The sequence below is a fragment of the Petaurus breviceps genome, unplaced genomic scaffold (genome assembly GCF_028583685.1).
Source record: "Petaurus breviceps papuanus isolate PSGF00001 unplaced genomic scaffold, PetGlider_PUasm1.0 90784, whole genome shotgun sequence".
Classification (NCBI taxonomy): Eukaryota; Metazoa; Chordata; class Mammalia; order Diprotodontia; family Petauridae; genus Petaurus; species Petaurus breviceps.
Window position 1 is genome coordinate 8,914,974 of NW_027187345.1, and position 23,685 is coordinate 8,938,658.

Consider the following 23,685-nt stretch of genomic DNA (forward strand, 5'->3'; position numbering starts at 1 on the left):
GTGTCAATCTCTAAAAAAAAAATTTAGTATTAATTTATAATCATCAGCAAACACAAACTTTTCAATATACAAAGAACAAGAAGAAGAATTGTATAGGGAACCGAATTTCTGGTACCTATAGTTTTTAAAGCATATATTAAATTTAGCAAAGTAATAATAGAATTATTCTATTTTATCTCCCTTTTGGCGCTCCTCTTTGTTTCTTTCCCTGCATATGCCAAAAATGTTTTATTAATGTACTTTATTTTGTATTTATATCACTACCCACCCACCCCAAACAGAAGCATTCCCTTGTACCAAGTAAATATAGTCAAACCCAACAAATCAACACATTGGTCATGCCTGAAATTGTGTTTCTCATTCAGGACTACCTCCGTTCACGAGGGTCTTCTCATTTTTCTCTATACTCATTGTATTTCTAATGGTGTAATAATATTCCATTGCATTCATATACCAGAGTTGTGCAGCCATTTCCCAGTTGGTGAGAACTCCTTATCCTTCCATTTCTTAGCTACAACAAAATGTACTGCTATAAATACTCTTATATGCATGAGTATATATCCCTATATCTTTGGCCTTCTGAAGTCATATATGAGATTAAGCCAGTGTCTCTGAATCAAAGAATATGTACAACTTAATTACTTTGGGGGTCAAAAATTGTTGAGTTATTCTTCAATAAAAGCAAAAAAAACTGTGGATCAGTCTTGATTCACATTTGTACTTAGTTAATAGAAATCAGACTATATAATTAAGGTTGAGAGTTCAACCTAATGTTTTTGTTTTTATTGTTCAGTTGTTTCCATCATGTCCAATTCTTTATGACACTATTTGGAGTTTTCTTGGCAAAGATACTGGAGTGATTTGCCATTTCCTTCTCCAGTTTATTTTACAGGTGAGAAAACTGAGGCAAACAGGGTCAAGTGACTTGCCCAGGGTCACACAGCTAGTAAATTTCTTTTTTTTTTTTGGATGGGGGAAGGCAAAGCAATTAGGGTTAAGTGACTTGCCCAAGGTCACATAGTGTGTGAAGTGTCTGGGGCTGGATTTGAACTCAGTTCCTCCTGACTTCAGGCTTTGGCATTCTTTCTATTGCACAACCTACCTGCCCCAAACCTAATTTACCTAGGATTTGAACAGAGCTAAATAATAGATTCTTAAGAGTTGAAAGAAATTTTAGAGTTCCACTGTTCTAAATTCCTGACCTGTAAAACATCCAGCTTCTGTTTAAACATGTCTAGTGACTAGAAGCTCACTATCTTATAAGCCTATTATTCCTTTTTTAAAAAAATAAATCTAAATCAAAAGATACTTAAAGTTATAGGTTATATAACTCATGTCTAGGTGTCCCCAAAGCAGGAAGCAAAAGAAGTATTCAGTATATAATATAAATCAAGTATGGGATAAGTAGTTTATTCCTTTCTTTTTAAAATTTAATTTATTTTATTCTGAACTTAAGAAATATAACAAGCATTTCCATAACATAGTAGACTAGAAAAAAGATTATTTTATATGAAAGTGCAAATCTATTATGTACAACTTGCTATTCCTTTTAAATATATAATATGATTCAGGTATGGGGCAAGTACTTTATTCCTGCACACAGAAGGAATGCTAAAAAACAGCCACCTTAGGGGAATGCTAGGTGGTGCAGTGAGGAGAACACCAGCCCTGGAATCAGGAGGACCTGAGTTCAAATCACCTCAGACACTTAACACTTGCTAGCCATGTGACTTTGGGCAAGTCACTTAACCCCAATTGCCCTGCCCTGCCCCCTCCAAAAAAAAAAAAGCAAAAAACCCCCACAAAAACCAGCCACTTTAGGAGTATGCATTAACAGACCAAATTAAACAGGATTCAGATTTAGTAAATTTACAGATTAGGAAACAAAATTAAACAAATTAAAAGGATTCAGTAACTTAACTTTTAACTACTATTACAATCTTCTGGGAGGTTGACACTTAATTGTGTCAGAACATAAAGTAGTATTCAGTGTTGCTGATTAGGCATTTTACTTTTTGCCTCTGCTCAGCACTTTCTTTATGACTTTTAGTGGCCAGCTATCCCCTCCAGGGTGTTAAAGTAGTTGCTGAGGCTCACCCCAATGCTTCCATTCAGTTCTAAATTTTCATGGGAACTCTAGACTTCTTGAACTCACAAGGTCACCTCCAGTCCTGGACATATCTACTTCAATATGTTTATTTGCATAAGCTCAGAAAACAACAAACACAAAAAGAGCAAAGGAAGCTGTGGACCAGCAAACTCACCCTGTTGTGGCCCCCCTGCATTAGTTGCCATACAGACAAAGTCACCATGATACCAAGTAGAAGACCCATCTTTTCCCAGCCCTCACTGGAGTCACATGATGCCACATGGAGAATTACTGCCAAGGGACCCCTCAGGGTTTGCAAAGTCCTTTCAGCTCTGGTATACTACTTGTCCAGAGGAGTCCAGGAAGCTCATCATCTCCAAAAGCCCCCAAGCAATTAGAGCCCATGTCTTTGGAGTCCCCAGAAATTTCCAGAGGAGTTCTGGGTTCACATAAGAGAGGGTCCTGTAGGCCAACCCAGTCTCTACTACACTGTGACACTATGGACTAACATATACCTGCATTTTTCTCTATTTGGTCCTATCTGTCAAATGAATATATAGATTTCTTCCTAAAGCTTATTTCATCATCATAATATGATCATCTGTATTGGTGATTCATTTTCAAATCCATGCTTAAGCCTCAGAAATTTTTTATTTTCCTGCAAATTTCCTTAGCTATAAAATTAGGGACTTGGCAAGATCTCAGTGGTCTCATTCAGCTCAAAAGGTTTGTGATTCTCTAAGAAACATGAACGTATGTTTATATTGTTTAAATACCATGATTCTGTCAAAATAAATTTCTATTTTTTGTTACAAAGGCTTCAATTAATGTAATGGTCCTGTCATAAGAGAATACAAAATGTCCTGTGTTTGTCTACATTTATAACCATATCATCATCATTCACGCTAAGTATAACATTTTTTTAAGTTCTCTATAGATATTTAAGTAGCATGGCAAATATATACATTGAATGAATGGTTTATGCATACAGCATTCTTTTTGTTGTTGTTGTGGGGTATGGTTTTTTGTTTGTTTTGGTTTTGTAATCTGAGATCATAGATTCCTTGAATCTTAGAGCCAGAAGTCAAGTTAGAGGCCATTAAGGCCAATCTCCTCATTTTACAGATGAGGAAAGTGGGACCTGCACAAATTAAGCTGTTTGTGCATCCTAGAAACTGCTTGTCATGGGCAACTACATCTGATCAAGGACTTTCCCATAAACACTCAGGTTTATTTCCATCCGTTTTATAAATAGAGAAGAGTACACATCAAAGAAGTGAACATGAAAAGAAGTAGGAGGCAGAATCTTTTTTTATTAAGTCAATAAAGGAAATACTAAAAAACAAAAAGTATCCATCCCATCTCCTAATGCTCTACTTGGGGGAAGGGGCTGTAAATTCTGTATTGTCAACTGCATGTCAAGGAATACTGCGAAAAAACAGCTAACGTGATACTAAACTGTGTTAACATAGTGTCCAAAATATGGAAGATGACAATCTCAATATAATCTGCCCTGATCAGACCCATTTATATAATATCAGTGTTTCATAGTGTAACGCTTTAAGGAAAGGATGTTAACTAAAATTTACCCAGAAGAAGGTGTCCAGGATGGTGAAAGAACTAAAAAATGTGCATAGGATTCATTGAAGGACCTGAGGATGTTTGGCTTGGAAGACTTAGGGCAAATATTTTGTTGTTAAGTCGTTTTTCAGTCTTATCTGACTCTCCATGAGCCCATTTAGGGTTTTCTTGGCAAAGATACTGAATTGGTTTGACATTTCCTTCTCAACCTCATTTTACAGATGAGGAAACTGAGGCAAACAAGGTTAAGTGACTTGCCCAGGGTTACACATAGCTAGTGTCCAAGACCAGATTTAAATGCAGGAAGATGAGTCTTTCTAACTCCAGACCCAGAGCTCTCTCCACTGCACTACCTAACTGTCCCTGCAGATATTGTAGCTGCCTATAAATCCATGAAAAGCTGGCCTGTGGAACAGAGATTATATTTGTTCTGCCTGGGCTTAGAGAGCAGAACTAGAAACACTGGGTAAAAGTTGCAGAGAGGCAAATTTCAGCTGGATGTAAATAGCATCATTCTAACAGAGCTGTTATTTAAAAAGGCAGGTGGTTCTTTCTCCATGGGTGACCATTTATTGGAGATGTTGGGCAAGGCATCCAACAGCTTGAGTTGACAGATTCCTCCCAACTCTGAGACTCTGCAGTTCTCTTATACGACCTTGGTTGTTTACTCTCCAGCCCAATTTGTCCTTTTCCTCAACAATGGCTGGCAAAACTTTTGTAGGCAGAGCTTAGGAATACTTTGGGGTACAAACCACAAGGCTTGAATTACAAAATTCTGCCACAAAGTTAGGGTAGGAAAAAATTTATACTAAATCAAATTTATATAACATTTTAATGTTTGCAAAGAACTTTCCTCAAATAAATCTGAGAGGTAAGTATTGCAAGTATTATTATCCTTATTTCATAGATTAAGAAACTAAGACCAAGAAGGTTAAGTGACTTAATCAGGTTCATAGGTCCAGTCACAGTAAGAGCTGGGCTTTGAAGCCACATCTCTCCTGATCCCAAGGTCAGCACTGAAGCACTATCTCCACATCATGCTACCTCTTACTAAATATATTATGGCTTAAAACCTTTGGATTTATATTATTTAATATAATTATTTAATGGCAAATCTTCATTGAAGATCATCAACTTGTTCCCAAGCCACCTGGGTAAGCAAAATTCTGAAATGCAGGTAGGTCATCAGTCCCAATCACTCTAATATAATAAATGAAGAAACTGTGCCTACATTTTAAAATCCAAAGTAAAGTATAGTAGTAGTTATTTGTTTTCTCTTTTGATCCATTTCTCTGTCTGAGTGTCTAAGTGTAGGGTGATGGTTCATAGATTCAAGATCTTTTTATTATAGAATCTGACAGTTGAGATGGTCATTAAAGGTTCAATGTCAATTTGGCAGACAGTCTAGTGCCCTTAGGGATCTTTTCTTGGTCCTGTACTGTTTAATATTTTTATCAGTAACTTAGACAAAGGCAGAAAGGACATCTTTACCAATGACATAAAGGTAGGAGCGACAGCTAAACCCTGGATCACAGAGTCAGGATCCAAAATAATCCTGTCAGGGTGGCACAATGAATAGAGCACTGGCCCTGGAGTCAGGAAGACCTGGGTTTGTATCTGGCCTCAGACACTTAATACAAAAAACTAGCCGTGTGACTGTGGGCAAGTCACTTAACCCCAACTGCCCTCCAAAAAAAAAAAAGGCAAAATAATCCTGTCAGGTTACAACATTGGACCAAATCTGATCAAAGGAAATTTAACAGGGGCCAATATAAATAAAGTCTTCCACTTGAGTTCAAAAAATCAGCTTCACAAATGTGATATCAGGGAGGTATAACTAGTCATCAGTTCATCTGAAAAAGATCTGGGGGTTTTAGTGGACTGCAGGCACAGCATACATCAATATTATATGTTATGTGTTTATACACACACACACACACATCATTACAAGCATTATATGGCAGCCAAGAAAATCAGTGAAATCTTAGACTGCATTAAGAAAGGATTAATGCCCAAGACTAAGTCAACGATCGTCTCTCTCTCTCTACTCCACCCTGGTCATACCACATCTGAAGTGTTGTGCTATGACCAGCCACAATTCTAGCAGACTCAGAATGAAACATGCTTCTTACCTCCTGAGAGACTCAGAGTACAGAGTTCCTGTTCAATTCTGAAATTCTGGGGTTCTGATTCTGGGAGCTCAGATGTCATCTATTCTAACAAGTACCTCCATGAGGAATTATGTACCCAATATGCCCAACAAATGGTCATCCAGCCTTCACTTGAAGTCCTTAAAAGCCATGGACAGCCTGTGATCTGCCTTAAGGGATTAACTATTTTTCTTTCTCTTATTGTATGTGTATGTATGCCATAAATGCCAGAAAATCTGAGCGCATAAATTAAAAAGAGAATAGAGTCCCATTGTTGCTTGATAAATTATTTGATTGTCTGAGCTGCCTTGTGTTTACCCTCTGTGAAAAGTCAGGATTGCCAAGATGTTGTTGTACTTCACTGTGTAGCAGTAGACACTGCATAGTCTGTAGTCTGTTCACTCATTAACACTTTTTATCTGACCTGGCCAAGGGAAAAGAAAGCTGGTCTCTGAGACAACTAGGATCAGTTTTATATACACACACAAATTGGCTCTTTTTCATTTGTGACTTCATTAACTTTGTCCTTTTCAAATTCAACTCTATAACCTTATTTAAGGGACTGAGTTGCAAAGTTCTGTCTAAGTTTTCATTAGTTCAGATGTTTAAAAGCATAGAAGTGGGGTTTCTTAGTTTGGGATCTGTATTTTGCTTTGGAAACCTCAAAGTGCTATGAACTCCAGGCTAAGAATGTGTTTTTTTGGGTTGTTTTTTTTAATATTTTGATGATAGACTTTCAGTGTAACTGACTTCCCCTTGTAATCCTATGTATTTTATTTTATGTATTTAAAACATTAAGGGGTCAAGGTTTTACCAGGCTGCCAAGAGGATCCATGACACACAAAAAAGTAAAGAACACTTGTACTAGGGCCTGGAGGTGATAAGAGTAATTACACATGAAGCATATGGCTTATAAAAGTGCATTCTGACCAAGATTGCATACCCATTGTATATTTCTTGCAACCTAAGTGGCTATAAGATTTTGTACAGTCGTTAGCATCATCATAGTTTCTTCTTTCCTTGCAAAGAAATTATAGATTAAAGAAATTAAAAGATTGTATCTCTGAGAAAGGTAGATTTAATTTATGGGATTTATTAATTTATGAGTAGATTTATTAACTTATGGGTAGATTTAATTTACCGCTCATTTTGCAGATGGAAACTGATGCAGACAGGGTTAAGTGACTTGCCCAGGGTCAAGCCCTGTACTCTGTCATTGTGCCACCTATCCTCTAATAACACCATAGCCACAAAGGACTCTGTAGTACCCATAGTTACTGATTTAAAGTGTTGGAATTATTGCCTCTCCATCTTAGCAAAAAGGCGTTTTAGTTCTCAAGTGGATAAATGACCAAATAAAAGCCAATTCATTTATCACTGTGAAGAAATTTGGATTTTTTTCTGATAGAAAAACAACTCTTCCTGTGAGTTTGTTTTAAGGAAAGTGGGCATTAAGATCTAAGTGTGAGAGTCTACCTCATTGATAATGTCTTGTGAACAAATATAATTTAATAATCAACAGATTCCAATATTAGCCATGACTTCTGTGCATAATCCAGCCCTAGGCTCTGAGGAGTAGAAAACAAAATGAGTTCTTGCTTTTTCTGAGTTGATGGACGTGTAACTATTTGGGTTTTTTGAAGCCTACAGACATAATAACTTGTCACTTTTCAGGGTGATAGGTGCAAAGTCATTTTGTTTCTAGTGAAGAGATACTAAGATACACTAATTCATCTGTCCCAAATCATCCCTTGGTTTTGGACAAAATGATGCTTTTATTTTGTCAAAGAACAGAGTGTTACCAACAATTCTGATGCCTTAAAAGGATTACTCTATAAATAACCTTGTAGACAAGCATAAAAAATTTTTACCAAAACTGTTATATTTTCACTGGTTGCTCTCTTTCCCTGAATGCATGTTGGTAATATAATTAACACAATAAATATTTAATTAGGGCCTATTAATAGTCTTACAAGTAGTCTTACTAGAAGGCAGCTAGGTGGTGCAGTGGGTAGCATGCTGCACCTGTTTTTAGAAAGACATGAGTTCAAATATGGCCTTAGATTCTAGCTGTAAGAATCCCAAGCAGGTCATTTGACCTCTATATGCCTCAGTTTCCTTGTCAATAAAATTGGAATGATAATAGCACTTATCTCGACCAGGGTGATTGAGAGAATAAAATGAAATAATATTTGTAAGTTTTTGTGCAGACCTTAAACAGCTATATAAATACTAATTATTATTTATCTACTCTACTCCGGCAAACCAGTAAACTATTTTTTTTAAACTGGCTAATACCATAATAGGATAACTGCTCAAAAGAAATTTTATTGTGAGAATTATTTGTTTATAATAAAACTCAAACAATAAAACAACATGAGAGTTAAGATTACTTGTACTAACTCAGGAACAGAGTGGTATCTAAAGAGAGATTCTTCCTGCAATTTAAAGGTTTGAAATGTAACCTGTCAGTGAAAAATGAGAAAACACACAGTGCTAAAAGTCAATACCAATATTTCTTGTTTATTGTTGCTGTGGATAGTCACATCCAACTCTTTGTGACCTCATTCGAAGATTCTTGGCAAAGACACTGGAGTGGTTTACTGTTTCCTTCTGCGGCTCATTTTGCAGATGGAAACCAATGCAGACAGGGTTAAGTGACTTGTCCAAGGTCACACAGGTAGTAAGTGTCCAAGGCTGGACTTGAACTCAGGAAGATGAGTCTTCTTGACTTCAGGCCCTGTACTCTATCATTGTGCCACCTAGCCTCTAATAATAATAGCATTGCCTGAAACTGACCTGTCATTCAGATAATGGAAGGAACTTCTGATGAAGGGAAACTCTCCCTCCCCACCCTAAAGCATATCATCAACGACTTTGTAACTTAGAGATCTATCTGAGTCATTGATAAGTTAAGTGACTTACCCAGGGTCACACAGCCAGCATGTGTCAGAGATGAGACTTGAACCCAGGCCACTTTAGCATACTACCTATCAAAATCATAACAGCTACTCTTTCTAGCTCTTTAAGATTTACAACGTAGGGCAGCTAGGTGGCATAGTGAGTAAATCACCAGCCCGAAGTCAGGAGGACCCTAGTTCGGTTCCGGCCTCAGACACTTAACACCCACGCACAAAAAACTAGCCGTGTAACCTTGGGCAAGTTACTTAACCCCAACTGCCCTCCAAAAGGCAAAAAAAAAAAAAAAGATTTACAACGCCCTTTACATACATTATCTCATTCAATCTCTTTGGTCAACAGAGAGTCTAGAGTTGCACTTAGTAAATAATTCAGCCCTGAGATCCTGTTTCAGTCAAGTGCAGGTTAACACCAATTATTTTAGTAGGATCTTGTGACAGTCAAGGGTATTCCAGTGTTCCTTCTCTACTTTGCTTGAATGACGTCTGTTGTGGCTGTAAAGGAAATGGAAACACCTTCCTTCCAGAATCCAGCTTTTCCTCATCAGTGCAGATACAGATGGAATCAGGTGATTGATTGATTGTAAATTCCTTGAGGATAGAAAGGTTGTGCTTTACCCTCTTTGTATCTCCCTTGGGGCTAATCCACAAAGCCAGTGCTCAGAAAAGATTGGTTGAATTCCTTAGGGGCAGCATGTGAGTAGGAAGAAGAGGGAAAGTACTTCTATGTTTTTCCAGTTATCCCTTTCATATGGGGGGGGGGGGGGTTGGGGGACAGGTGGTAGGAGCACAGTGGCAAGGGGAGTTGTTATGAGGAGGTGGGTAAGTATGTGCAATATGGAAAATTCATGAACATTTTTTGGCCTTCCCTTCCTACCAAGGAAGTAGTCTGAATTATTATGATATTAATTTATGCTTTTCTGAATTTCTATACTTTTTCTGTATCATTTGATGGCCTTTGAGAGTCATTCAAGCTTCTACAAAACTCCCCCAAAATTCCCATTTAATTTCTTATTCCAATCCATGGTATATTGAAACCTCAGTGGGGAAAGTCTCAATGTGGAAGGGATGACTGTATTTCTTTCTAACAGAGGCATCAGCCAAGCAAATTATCAGCCACAAACAAATGACCTTGGGCTCTTATTTGTTTTTGCTAATTCACCTAAAAGGGTAACTGGGATCTGAAGCAGCAAAATAATTGCCTTATACTATTCTTTTTATTTGAGATCACAAAAAGTGAGTCTGCGACCCTGGTAAAGCCATAGTAAATTACATCTAGGAATATTTATTAGACAAAAGCTGAAGGTCAATTTAGGTCTGGGATATTTAGATGAGGCAGTTCTTCCATAATTTGGGGGGCAGCTAGGTGGTGGTGAAGTCAACAGAGCAGCAGCCCTGGAGTCAGGAGGACCTGAGTTCAAATGTGACCTCAGACACTTGACACTTACAAACTGTGTGACCTCGTGCAAGTCACTTAACCCCAATTGACTTGCCTTTCCTCCTTAAAAAAAAAAAAAAAGAATGCCCTGTTTTCAACTTTGAAAAACTTGAAGAATTCTGATAAACGCAATGACCAACAATGATTCAGCACTTAGCACAGTAGTAGGTACTTAATAAATGCTTCTTGTCTCTGAATGCTCATTGATTCCAGAGGATCCATATTGAAGCATACTTACTACCCACTTCCTGACAGAGAAGTGTTGGATTCAGGGTGCAGTTTGAGATGTAACATATTTTTGGGGACACAGCCAGTAATGGAATTTGTTTTGCTTGACTATGCATATTTGTCACAAAAGTTTTACTTTTCTTTTTTCTTTTCCAATGTGGGTGAAAGGGGTAGGAGGGAGAGAAAATAGATTTTTGTTTATTGAAAATAAGTTTAACTTCAAGAACTTAAAAAGTAAAAGAATGGTCTTTTTCATATGGTCTTCACTATGCCTGGATTATTCTGTACTTTTGCAGCTGATATTTTTTGAATCACCCATTTTCTGGAACCATCCTCTCCACAATTTCCAGATGACCTCCGAATCACCACATCTGATGTTCTTTTCTCAGTCTTTATCCTTCCGGACCTCTTTAGTGCATCTGACACTTTTTGCCACCCTGTCCTCCTATACAGTCTTTCCTCTCTGGGGCTTTTTTTAAAGTGTTCTATTTTCGTTCTCCTCCTACCTGTCTCATCACTCCTTCTCAGTCTCCTGTGCTGGTTCATCAACCATATCATGCACACCCCATATTGTTAGAGGGGAGAGGGGGGCAGACCAGGAAGATAACACTAGTATTTGTTTTATTTTTAATCTTTCTATCCCCAACCCATAACAGTGTCCAGCACATTGTAAGGGCTTCATAAATGATTGATGATTTGTTGTTTATTTTTCTCCTGAGTGGGAAGATTAGCCAGTTAAGTCATGTTAAAAAAAAAAGAGAGAGAGAGAGATAAAGGAGGTACATGCAGTGCTTTGGTAGATTTGGGCTTTGACTTTTTATGCCTATCTCATTATTTTATAAAATGGAGCTTGTATCCACAGCTGTGTGACCTCATTCACAATTCACTTTGGAAAGATAAGCAAAGAGTTCCATGGCAGAGTAGCTCTCAGAATTCAGTCCAGGAGTGAGTTCCAAGAATCTGCAGACAGTTTAGCAGCTTCAGATCAACCATCTGGTCTTCTGGTTTATGAGCCTTCTATAGCCTCTGCAGAATGTTTTCACATCGGTGGTTTCCATCTCCATAAAACCAGTTCTACTTACAAGTTTCTCTTGTAAAGCCATGAATAAGATAAATGCTTAGAAGGATGCCCAAGATATGAGAGTGTGGAACTAGAAAGACCCACACAGAGCCTCCCAAGTGTTGATGAGAGAACTATTTGGGTTGGTAAGGATGACCTTTCCAACATGCTGTATTCAAAAGGGAAAGGAAGTAGAGCTATATTAACTAACAGTTTCCAAGTCATTAGCAAAATGAAGCCTTGGGAAAATTCACAGAAGCTGCATAAGTGAGAAAGTGAAGCTATATTGTTGTTTTTGTTTGTTTGTTTTGGGAGGTTTTTTTGAAGGCGGGAAGGCAGGGCAATTGGGGTTAAGTGACTTGCCCAAGGTCACACAGCTAGTGTTAAGTGTCTGAGGCTGGATTTGAACTCAGGTCCTCCTGACTCCAGGGCCAGTGCTCTATTCACTGCGCCACCTAGCTGCCCCTGTTGTTGTTGTTGTTGTTGGAGGGGGGGGGGCAGATAGGTGGTGCAGTGGATAGAGTGCCTGGCTTGGAGTGAGGAAGACCTGAATTCAAATTTGGCCTCAGTCACTTACTGTGTGACCCTGGGCAAGTCACTTAAACCTGTTTGTCTCAGTTTCTTCATCTGTAAAATGAACTGAAGAAGGAAATGGCAAACCGCTCCAGTCTCTTTACCAGAAAAACCCTAAACGGGGTCACAGAGAACCACTGAAATGACTGATCAATAACAACAAAGTCTTTTCCAGCTCTAAATCAGTGAATGTTCTTTGCTATTTCCCTTGTATGGATTGTTATTTTCCCTTGATAGGTGCCTGAGAGGCAGCTTGGCATAGTGGATAGAGAGCTGGCCTTAGAACCAGGGTCTAAATCCAATTTCTAACAGCAACCAGGCCTCAGAGTTTGAATGTGACCTCTTAACACACAGTCTTTGTGACCCTGGGCAAGTCACTTAACCTTGAAGTACTCTAAGCAACTCTCTAAAACTATAAATTGCAGAGAAAGTAGAGGGAATTTATTCGTCTAGGTGGCTCCTATGCCAAAGAAATCATGGCTACAGTCCTATCCCTAGTTAGATGGCTTCTTATAAGGCTAAAGTTAAAAAGTGCACAGTATAATCTCATTTATCTAGATGAATCAGGACTAGAAATAATCCAGATATAAAAAAGTCTCTATAATTTGGGGAAATATTTTATAACCTTTCCTCTTGCTGGGTTCTAAAAATTAGAGGATTTAGATGAAATACGTTTAACATACGAAGATATTTTTTTATAACCCTGCAGATACTCTTTATTGAATCAATCTCATTTTTTACTTCTGGTTGGTCTCAAGATTTCCAAGCTGGGGGCAACCAGGTGGCAGAGTGGATAGAGCACTGGCCCTGAAGTCTGGAGGACTTGAGTTCAAATCTGACCCCAGACACTTATTAGCTGTATGACTGAGCAAGTCACTTAACCTCATTTGCCTAAAAAAAAAAATCCCAAGCTACATGTAGTTTGCTTGATCCTACAAGTTTACAAGAGTAATCCTCCAGAAGATATCAGAGATCATCTTATTTACTAGACATTCTACAAATGAGGAAATGGAGGCCCAAAGATTGGGAAGTGACTTTCCCAAGGTCACACAGGTAGTGAATAGCCAGCCAGAGTATGAACACAGGTCCTTTGACTCCAGATCCAGGGTCCTTTCTGCTGTAGCTTGTACTTGAATATGAATTCCCCTCAATAGCATTTCTAGTAAAAGGCAATCCAGCCTCCTATTAAAGACCTTCAGGGATGGAAGACCTGACTCTAAGAAACCCATCTAAACTTCGGGACACCTACAATTGTTAGGAAGTTTTCCCCATAGGAATCCAAAATCTGTCACTCTAAATGCCCATGTGGTGCTCCTATTTCTGCCCTCTGGGCTATGTAGTCCAAATCTAATCCATTCTCTGTGTTAGCCATTCAGATACTTGAAGATAATTGTCATACCCCTTTCCTCTTCTCCAGACAAAGCATCATGGATCCCTGCAACTTAATATTGGCTTCTAGGTACTATCACTATCCTAGCTTACTTCTTTGAGGTGAACACCAACTTGTGAATGAATCACTTATTAAGTGGCACAGTGAATAGAGTGCTGGGGCTGGATTCAGGAAGACTAATCTTGCTGAGTTCAAATATGGCCTCAGATACTTACTAGCTGTGTGACCCTGGACAAGTCATTCATTTAACCCAGTTTGTCTTGGTTTCCTTATCTATAAAATGAGCTGGAGAAGGAAATGGCAAACCACTCCAGTATCCAAATGGGGTCATGAAGAGTTGGACGCAACTGAAATAACCAAACAACAACATATCTAGATGTGGTTTAACTAAGGCAGAACACACCAGGATGATCACTTCCTTATTCTAGATTCTATACTTCTCATAATGTAACCTAAAATCACATTAGCTTTTTTGACTACCATGTCACATAGTTAACTCAGAGTTTACCGTCCACTAAAATATTCAGGTCTTTTTCATAATCTGTTGTCTAGCTATGTCTCCTGTATCCTGTACTTTTGCAGTTGACTTTTCTGAATCACGTAACTGAAATTGTAGTCTCCAAGGTTACCATTGATACCTTAATTGCCATATATGATGGTTCTTTTCTTGCTTGTCCTCATTTTTTAAAATTTTATTTATTTTATTTTTAATTTATGAAATAAAACAAGCATTTCCATAACATAGTAGAATTAAAAAAAAGATAATTGCACACAAAACTGCAAATCTATTATGTAAAGTTTGCTATTCCTTTTAAATATATAATAAAGTTGTCATGCAAATGTTCTGCTTCTATGCTTGTTCTTGACCTTGAATTCTAATACATGTGGCACTGTTGACCACCCTCTCCTCCAGGACTCTCTCTTCTCTGAATTTTTATATTTTATCCTTCCCTGGTTCTACTCCTACTCATCTCACTCCTCAGTTTCCTTTGAGGGCTAATCCATATCATGCCCCCTAACAATCCAACAAAATATTGACCCCCTAGAACTGACTGATCTCCTTCCAAGCCCTGCGTATTCAAGACCTCGAAAAACTGTGCATAGGCATCCCATTTGTGACTAGTGACAAAAGTCTACCTAGATTCCTTAGACAATTAGAGCCCTCTGTCCCAAAAAGAGATGCCAAAAACAGACGACCATTGTTCTGTGTCCTTTTCTTAAGCCATTTTTCTCTTTTGTTAAACAGGAGCAGTTTCCCAGCAGACTGCAACAGAGCCATCAGCCCACTCTCACTCTGAGCCAGGTTTGATCTTTCAAATCCTTGCTATTAATGTGACCTGAAATTGATTTTGTCGGTCAGTGGGAGAAAGGGAGGGAAAGGAAGGTCAAAAATGTGTGGGAGCAGAGGGGAGAGGAGGTTTGGCCTAGGGAGGGTAAGACCATGCAAAGGAAAATGCTTTCTTTTGCTGTTTAGTGAATGGAGGCAGCAACTTCCCTGGTTTTCTATTTCTATCAGAAGCAAATGAGTAGGAAACATAATCTGTAACATTGTAATGCTGAGGCCCCAGCTCTTTCTGAGATTTCCAAGTGTCAGGTTCAAGATCCACAGTGACTGGATTCCACTATGTAGAGTTTATCCAGATGACAAACTTGTCTTGCCAAGTAGGCCATGACCAGACCCTATCAGCACACTCACACAGAGAATGCCAGATTTGTGCTGAGGGTGTAAAGGAGTCTGAAAATGATTCCATTGTAAATGTCCCCTTAACCCTAAAGGAAGAAGGAATGAAGATTCAAAGGGGAGCCAGGTTTAATTTTATTAAGAGTAAGCAGTAGGGCCGGCTAGGTGGCGCAGTGAATAGAGCACTGGCCCTAGAGCCAGGAGGACCTGAGTTCAAATCCATCTCAGATACTTGACACTTACTAGCTGTGTGACCTTGGGCAAGTCACTTAACCCCAATTGCCCTGCCTTCCCCCTCCAAAAAAAACAACAACAAAAAAAAGAGTAGGCAGTAGCTATTGATTAAAGAAATGCAAATTAAAACAACTCTGAGGTACTGTTGAGGTTTAGAGCTGCTAGGACCCCAAAATAGTCACACACAAGTCCTGCCTGAATAAAGTCAACCCAAGCCTTTTTTCCACCAAAGGAAAACAAGGTTTATTAAAACATTGTCCAAGGTAGGTGTGATTCTAAAAATCCTCCATCTTGGCCAGACTCTTAAGGAATCTCAGCATTTCTGTTGCTAACGCAAGTAGGCCAAATTAAATCTGAGCACTTCAATGGAAACAAGATGGATCTTATATACAGAAAGACATGTGGAAGGGATCTAGGAGTGGCCAAGTAGTTCCAGGTGACTGGAGGAGGAGTCTAGAGAAGATCTTGATGGGAGTGGCCAGTAGGTTGGGGTGATTAGAGCTCAAACGCCTGGACAAAGAGAATGGGGTCTAAATAGGAGCAAGGGTATGGAATAGCCGGTTGGCAATCTGGAGGTAACGGACAATGAAGGGCTGAACTAGGTTAAGGGTAACAGATAATTGGGCATAGACGATAACAAAAGGTCAGTTGAGAGGATTACTGGGATGCTTCAGGTGAATGCCAGAGACTTGACCATTTGGAAAGTTCAAGGAGAGTTCCAGAGCCTTTACCAGACTCAGTACCACCTCACACCTATCAGATTGGCTAGAAAAAGAAAATGATAAATGTTGAAGAAGATGTGGGAAAATTGGGATACTAATGCATTGTTACTGGAGTTGTGAATAATCCAACCATTCTGGAAAGCAATTTGGAACTATATCCAGAGGGCTATAAAACTGTGCATACCTTTTGATTCGGCTATACCACTACTAGATCTGTATCCCAAAGAGATCGTTAAAAAGAGGAAAGGACTTACAAGTACAAAAATATTTATAGCAGCTCTTTTTGTGGTGGGAAAGAATTGGAAATTGAGGGAATGCCCACCAATTGGGGAATGGCTGAACAAGTTGTGGTGTATGAATGTAATATAGAATACTATTGTGCTATAAGAAATGAGAAGGAGGTGGATTTTTAGAAAAACCTGGAAAGACTTACATGAACTGATGCTGAGTGAAGTAAGCAGAACCAGGCGAACATTGTACATAGTAACAGTAACTGTACAATGATCAACTATGATTGACTTAGCTCTTCTCAGCAATACAGTGATCCAAGACAATTCCAGAAGACTCATGATAGAAAATGCCATCCACATCCAGAGGAAAAACTATGGAATCTGAATGCTGATTGAAGCATATTATTTTTACTTTTTTTGTTTGTTTTTTGTTCTTTGTGGCTTTTCCCTTTTGTTCTCTTTCTTTCACAACATGACTAATGTGGAAATATTTCCATGATTACATATGTATAACCTACATCAGATTGCTTGCCATCTTGGGGAAGGGTAAAAGAAGAGAGGAAGGGAGAAAAATGTGGAACTCAAAATCTTAGTTGGAATTAATTGGAAAAAACAAAATGCCATTTACAAAAAAAAAAAAAGAAAGAAAGAAAAAAGAATAGACTGTAGCCAGAATTCACCTAGGATTCTAAAGCTTGAAACTTCAGAGGATAGTTAGAGGATGCCGAAGTACTAAGATCCTAATTCTAATCACTTTGAAAATACTCAGGCTATTCTCAGTAGAACTGCTAGAGAAATCATTGTCTCATTTTAGTACTTCCACTTTCAAAACAGGAAAATTAGACTGTGAATCTGAAGTAAATTGTTGATATTTCACTACAAGAGGCAGTGAATAAAAGGACTAAGAGAAAACAATGGAAAGATGTCCAGGGATATAAGACATAAAGAAGTATAAGACAAGACCCCCATTCTCAAGTGACTTAGAAACAAGCTAATGATCAAGATCGGCACACACACTGGACAAATGTTCATTCATTTCAGTCACGTCTAACTCTTTGTGACCCCTTTTGGGGTTTTCTTGGCAAAGACACTGAAGTGTTTTACCAATTCCTTCTCCAGCTCATTTTAAAGATGAGGAAATTTAGGCAAACAGGATAAAATGACATGCTCAGGGTGTTATAGGAAAGTAAATTTTTAAGATCTTCCCTGCCCCTCAGCTTAAGTGCACCTAGAACCTGTGGTGGAAGGCTTGTTTCTCAGGAGGTACTTTGTGATTGGGCAGTGGGTCAAGAAGGTTGTTACATTCTCCGAGCCAGGAGAAGGCTATATAATCCTCGATGTGAGGCTTTGCTTTGGGGCTCACTTTGAGAAGTGTTGTGTGATTTGACCAGATGAGACTCTGGGCAGCCTTTGTTGAGAGCCCCCCGGCTTTGAAAACCCATATGTTGATGCTTCCCTCTCTGGTAACTGTGATTAGGTATGGATGTATGTAATCGTTGGACAGTTTGGAAGCCTGTCTGCTGAAATGTTCTTGTAACTTATGCTTGTAACCTCTGTGTATTCTGAAGTTCAGGGTGCTGACTTTCCCCTGAACAAGGTAAAATGATATGTTTAATTGATTAAAGTAAGCTTGTTAACCCATTTTGAGTTGCTTTCCTTTAGCAAATCAGATCTAAGAACCTGTGTTGGCAGCCACCCTGGGGACACTGGGATGCTTGCTGCTACACAGGGTCATATAGCTACCCAGTGTCTGAGGCCAGATTTGAACTAAGGTTTTCCTGACTCTAGGACCTGCATTCTATCTGCTGAGCCATCTAGCCGCCTCTATGAAACAAATAGAAGACATCTAACAATGCTAAACTTGTATTCTTCTTACTCTAAATGCAGCTGTGGAGTTGAGTAGTCTTCATGGATGAGGTGGATGTTGAGATGGGCCCTGAAGGATAGGCAGAATTTGGATTTTGTAGAGAGTAAAGTTTGAACTAGTTTACTTAGTGTTCAAGACCCACCACGATCTGGCACCAGGAATAAAGATTCTAGCAACATCTCCTATTTTTCCCCTTCCACACATTCTATAGTATAGCCAAACGTGATTACATAAAACTCACCAAACATGCCCCACACCCTCCTATCTCTGCCTTCTCTCACACTATTCCTGGTGCCCAGAATGTCTTCCTATCTACCCCTCACCTCTTAAGTTCCTAACTATACTTTCAAGCCAAATTCAGAAGTTCCCTCCATCTTTCCTTCCAGGTGGTAATAAACCTCCCCCCAGGCCCTTACATAATACTTTTTTGTACCTCTCCAATTCACTTATCATGAAATATTGAGTTCTGTATATACTTGTCATCCACTTGTTAGACTCCAAGATCCGTGATGAAAGAGGCCACATCTCATATACATCCTGTATATTACCTAGTGCCTAGCCTAATTTTTGCATATAGTGTTTTGGATGAGAAAATGACTGAATGAACAACAAATGGGGCAACATATAGTATGAGTAAAGGCATAGAGGTGGGAATGTGTAGAGGGTGTATGCTGGGGATAGTGAGGAGACCTGCCTAACAACAGGCAAGGATGCATGTTAAAGAATAATGTGAAATGTAACATAGCAGGGTCAAGTTACAAAGGGACTTAAAAGCAAGGCTGAGAAATGTAGTCATCATATGTGGCAGGCTAGTCTATCTTTCACTCACTTGTGGTGCTCTGTGGTATTCAAAGAAAGCAAAAAACCTGTCAGTTCCCTTTCTATGATTTCATCCATGATACACTCCATCTATGTCAGGACCATTCTCATTAAGATGTTACAAAGATGATAAATTAGCTGTATGGACGATATCTTCTCAGTTGACTTTTTTGTTTTTTTCTGTCTTACACACTCTTCAAAGTTGAATTGAGTGCTTTTAAAATTCTGTAATTTCCAGGGGGTTTCTTTTGTATGTCGTTGTTGTTGTTGACTCGTTATGACCCCATTTGGGGTTTTTTTGGCCAAGACTGGAGTGGTTTGCCCCTCTTCCTTCTCTAGCTGATTTTACAGGTGACTAAATTGAGGCAAACAGAGTTAAGTGGTTTCCCAGGGTTACACAAGTAGTTTCTATGAGCAAAAGCAAGGTGGGATTTTTATTTTCTTTTTGGAGTTCAGTTTCCTAGTCTCAGGTTAAATTGTGAATATCTGAAGGCTTAATCATCTTTGAATCCTGATAATTCACAGCTGTGCTGACTCAGTAAGTTTCGTGCCTTCTGGCTTTGAGTCAGTCAGGGGCCAAGTCTTTGTTTTATATTCTGGGAAGTTGGCATTTTGGGTTCACTTGTGAGAAGGATCTTTTGATTTCCTGGTTGAGACTCTGAGTAGTCATATGTTCGGAGCCCCCCAACTGCTTAGATGTCTGTGTTCCCTTGACCAAATGATAATATGTAAAGTGTATAGCAGTATTGGTATGTTCATACAACTAGAGCCTTGTCTGTTGGTACTTGTACTAATTTCTCTGCTTATATTTTCTATACTCACCTCCTTCTCTGTAACTAAAGTAGGATTGTTAACCACTTTAAAGCTGTCTTTCCTTTATAAAGCAGATCAAAGACCCTGTGTTAGCAAGCTATCCTGGGTATGCTAGGGTGCTTGCTAATACAATGTCTGAGGCTGGATTTGAACTCAAGTCTTCCTGACTCAGCACTCTATCCTCTGTACCACCTAACTGCCCTGCTGTTTTCTGTATATTTGTTCAGATGCAACTACCCTTTCTGACTTTGTCTTCTGAAGGGCCATTGCCACTTCAAATATATACATATCTGTGTGTGTGTGTAATTTTTTCTCACATGTGTATACACACTTATACATACATGCACACACACATACACACACGATCAGGAGCAAGTGACATGAACCATGCCATTCACTGAAGAGGAGAGAATAATACCCAAGGAGGGAGGAGATGAAGATACCAAGACACTGGGGCTGCTTTAGCATTGAGGAGAGAGGCAGAGTGGAGGAAGATCTCTCTCCAGATCACCATCTTGAAGCTTCCTGTTGCTGATTATTCTTGTTCATTTGACTTTGTGGGACTACAAGGGTTGTCAGGACCCTCTAAATTTAGTGCCCTGGGGGACAACCCCAGTTGTTGCATTCTTATTATGGCTCTGGCTCTGGCTTTTTTCCTACTAGGAATTGAGAGCAATTCTTGTTCCAAAAGACCCACTTGTTGGAAACTTAGTTCCATAGCCTAAAGCAATTATCATATTCTAACTGCCTGACCTTGAAGAAATCATGTAACCTTTCAGCCTCAGCTTCCTCATGTGAAAATGAGAATAATAATAATACCACCACCTATTTCACAGGGCTGTCAAGGAACAAATGAAATGATGGTGTGAACAATACTTTCAGAACCTTTTAAAGCAATATATAAATTTGAGTTGTTATTGCTATTATGTCTTACTTATCCTTTCTGTTCCCTTTTGTATTTGTATTCATGGGGATGGAATATGGTGCAGTGGAGAAAGTATTGGATTTAGTCAGAAAAGTCTTGGATTCAGGTGTTTAGTAGTTCTGATACCTATTAGTTGAGTGATCTTGGGTAATTCATTTCGCTTCAATTAATCCTCAGTTCCCTGATCATAGAATTATGGATCTATAGCCAAAAAGAACCTCAGAGGTCATGTAGTCTGACTTCCCACCCCCCATTTACAGATGAGGGGACTAAGACCCATGGAAGTTAAATGACTCGACCTAGGTCACATAGGTATTAAATTACATGTATTTGGGGATGTGAACCCAGGTCCTCTGGATCCAGACTAAGTACTCTTTTTATTATGTCAGAGTGATTTGTAAAATGGGGAAATAACTTACAATAGCAACCAATTGTTGTGAGAAAAGTGCTTTGCTAAATGTACAACATTTTATAAATGTGAGTTATTGTATTATTATGTGAGTCGTGAGAGTATTCTAAGTCTATTTGCTAATATACTAGTTTTGTTATGGACTCTTAGCCTAGCCATTTGTTGTTGTTTTGTAAATTTAATGATACCTAATTCTTCATTACTCCATTTGGGGTTTTCTTGGCAAGGATACAGGAGTGGTTTGCCATTTCCTTCTCCAGTTAATTTTACAGATGAGGAAATTGAGGCAGAGTTAAGTGACTTGCCCAGGGTCACACAGCTAGTAAATGTCTTGAACATTTGAACTCGGGTCCTCCCGACTCCAGGCCTGACATTCTATCTGCTGTGCCACCTAGCAGCCTAACCATATGGAGTGCCAAAGAATATGTTGGGAATGAAATAAGTCCAGAAGTGGTGACACATGCCTGTAATCCCTGCTGTAGAGGAAACTCAGGATATTGGATCACTTGAACTCAAAGGTTCTGAGCTACAGAGGGTTAAAGTTGATCAGGTGTCCACAGTAAGTCCAGCACCAATATGATGAGCCACAGGGAGCAGAGGACCTCAAGATTACCTAAGGAAGGGTGAACCAGTCCAGTTTAGAAAAAGGAGTATGTCAAAGAATCATGTGTGTGATTGGCCACTGCACTTCCAGCTTGGGCAAGAAAGGGAGATACAGCCTCCAAAAAAGGTGGGATAGAGGAATTGCATGGCATTTGTGGCTATAGGCAAATGAAAATTTGGAGAACCAATAGCGTTTACAAGTTGAATAGTTGTTGATGACAAGTTATAAAAGTACCCTGTGGATGAGCGAATTTCTTGTGCAGACATTCTGCAAGTAAAGATTTTATTTCTATCACAGACCTACTTCTTATTTCCCAATGTTAAGCCCTCATCATTTGAGGACTTCACAAACTCGCTCTCTTATCTCCAAAGAATAAAAAGAGCCGAAGTCACACTTCTCCTCCCTGATTTCTCTAGGTGAAGACCTTTCCAGAGGGGTCGATCCTATTTTCGTTACCTTTTTCTTTTGTCAGGATTGACCATGGATCAGGTTATTGCAAACTTAGGAAAACATAATTGGGAAAGAGAAGCAAGCAATTAACAGAATGTCTGGTCAGGGTCCCTTTCTCCCTTCTTCCTCTCTTCCCATGCTATAATTAGGGTTGAGACCTATGAAAATCCCCTTTTTTTATTCCTAGTCCTCAGAGTACTTGAGGAATCCTCCTTTTTCAACAGGTACTTCAGACATCGTACTTCACAACAATTTAATGTAAACACATTCTTTTCAGCTATTTCCACAGCTGAGATACTTTAACCTTTCAAAATAGCTACCATACTTCATAAAAATGTATTTGTAGTCCTTTACATTCAATGCCAATAAAACATTACCACTGGAGAGCCATTAAGACTAACATTTTCCTAGGACCATTAGAGCCATTTAAACCTTTATCATTTTCCATTCCATTATTGACTTTATAAGGATATTTCAAGGCAACCTCTTCTCAACAAAGTCACTTACACTCCTCAAAGAAAGTTATACTTCTAAATGTGGTCATGCATATCTATAATCCCTGCTACTGGAGAAACTGAGACTGGTGGACATTTCGAACTGAGGGGTTTTGAACTATACTGGGCTATGAAGATTGGGTATCCAAACTAAGTTTTATACTAATGTGGTAAGCCTGCAGAAGCAGTGGGCAACCAAAGAAGGGGTCAAGAAAACAGAAATGACTCAGAAACAGAACAAGTCTAAGCTCCCTTGCTGATCAGTAGTGGAACTGGACCTGTAAATACTCCCTATATTTCCAACTGAGGAGACTCAGGCATTAAAAAAAAAAAATTATCCTAAGGGCAGCTAGGTGGCGCAGTGAATAGAGCACCAGCCCTGGAGTCAGGAGGACCTGAGTTCAAATCCAGCCTCAGACAGCACAAAGACTAGCCGTGTGACCCTGGGCAAGTCACTTAACCCCAGTTGCCCTCCAAAAAACAAAAAAAAATTATCCTAATTGAATTACAGTCTCTCCTTGACATTGAGTACCACTTCATATAGGATCTCATATGTGTCTGTTGATTACTGGACATACACATGCCTTCAAGTATTAAAAATGAACACAAAAATAATTTTTCTCATCTAAATTCTTTATGTCATCTCCACAACTATGAAAACATTTACATAACACTCAAAATCCTATTAAAATCATACCATTGCAAACAAATTTGTTTGCCTGCCTATGTTGTAAGTCATTGTAATTCTCATTAATATTAATAATGTTATCTTTTTCTGCATTCTTGGTGACCTCATTAGCTCTCATACATTTAAAAATCCCTCTGCAGATAATTCATGGATTTCTATACTGTGACGATTAAAAAAAATCCCAAGAGACATAGTTTCTGGATAATTTAATCATTTTGTTAATAAGGCCATTTATTAATAAAAGGACAGTCATTTGGCCATCTCTCTTAGACCAAATGCCCCTCATGGCTGTGGGCTCACAGTTTATATGCCCTTCAAAGAA

The 23,685-nt window shown here is 38.9% G+C and overlaps 1 protein-coding gene across 2 annotated transcripts in view; it reads left to right on the forward strand.

The window, feature by feature from the left end:
• The window catches only part of LRP11 (LDL receptor related protein 11), a 112,485-nt gene that overhangs the window by 77,483 nt on the left and 11,317 nt on the right, over positions 1-23,685 (forward strand). For both annotated transcript variants that reach the window (XM_069069697.1, XM_069069696.1), the window contains one exon: positions 14,674-14,730. In XM_069069697.1, the coding sequence (XP_068925798.1) occupies positions 14,674-14,730 (57 nt within the window). The remainder of the gene's footprint in view (positions 1-14,673; positions 14,731-23,685) is intronic.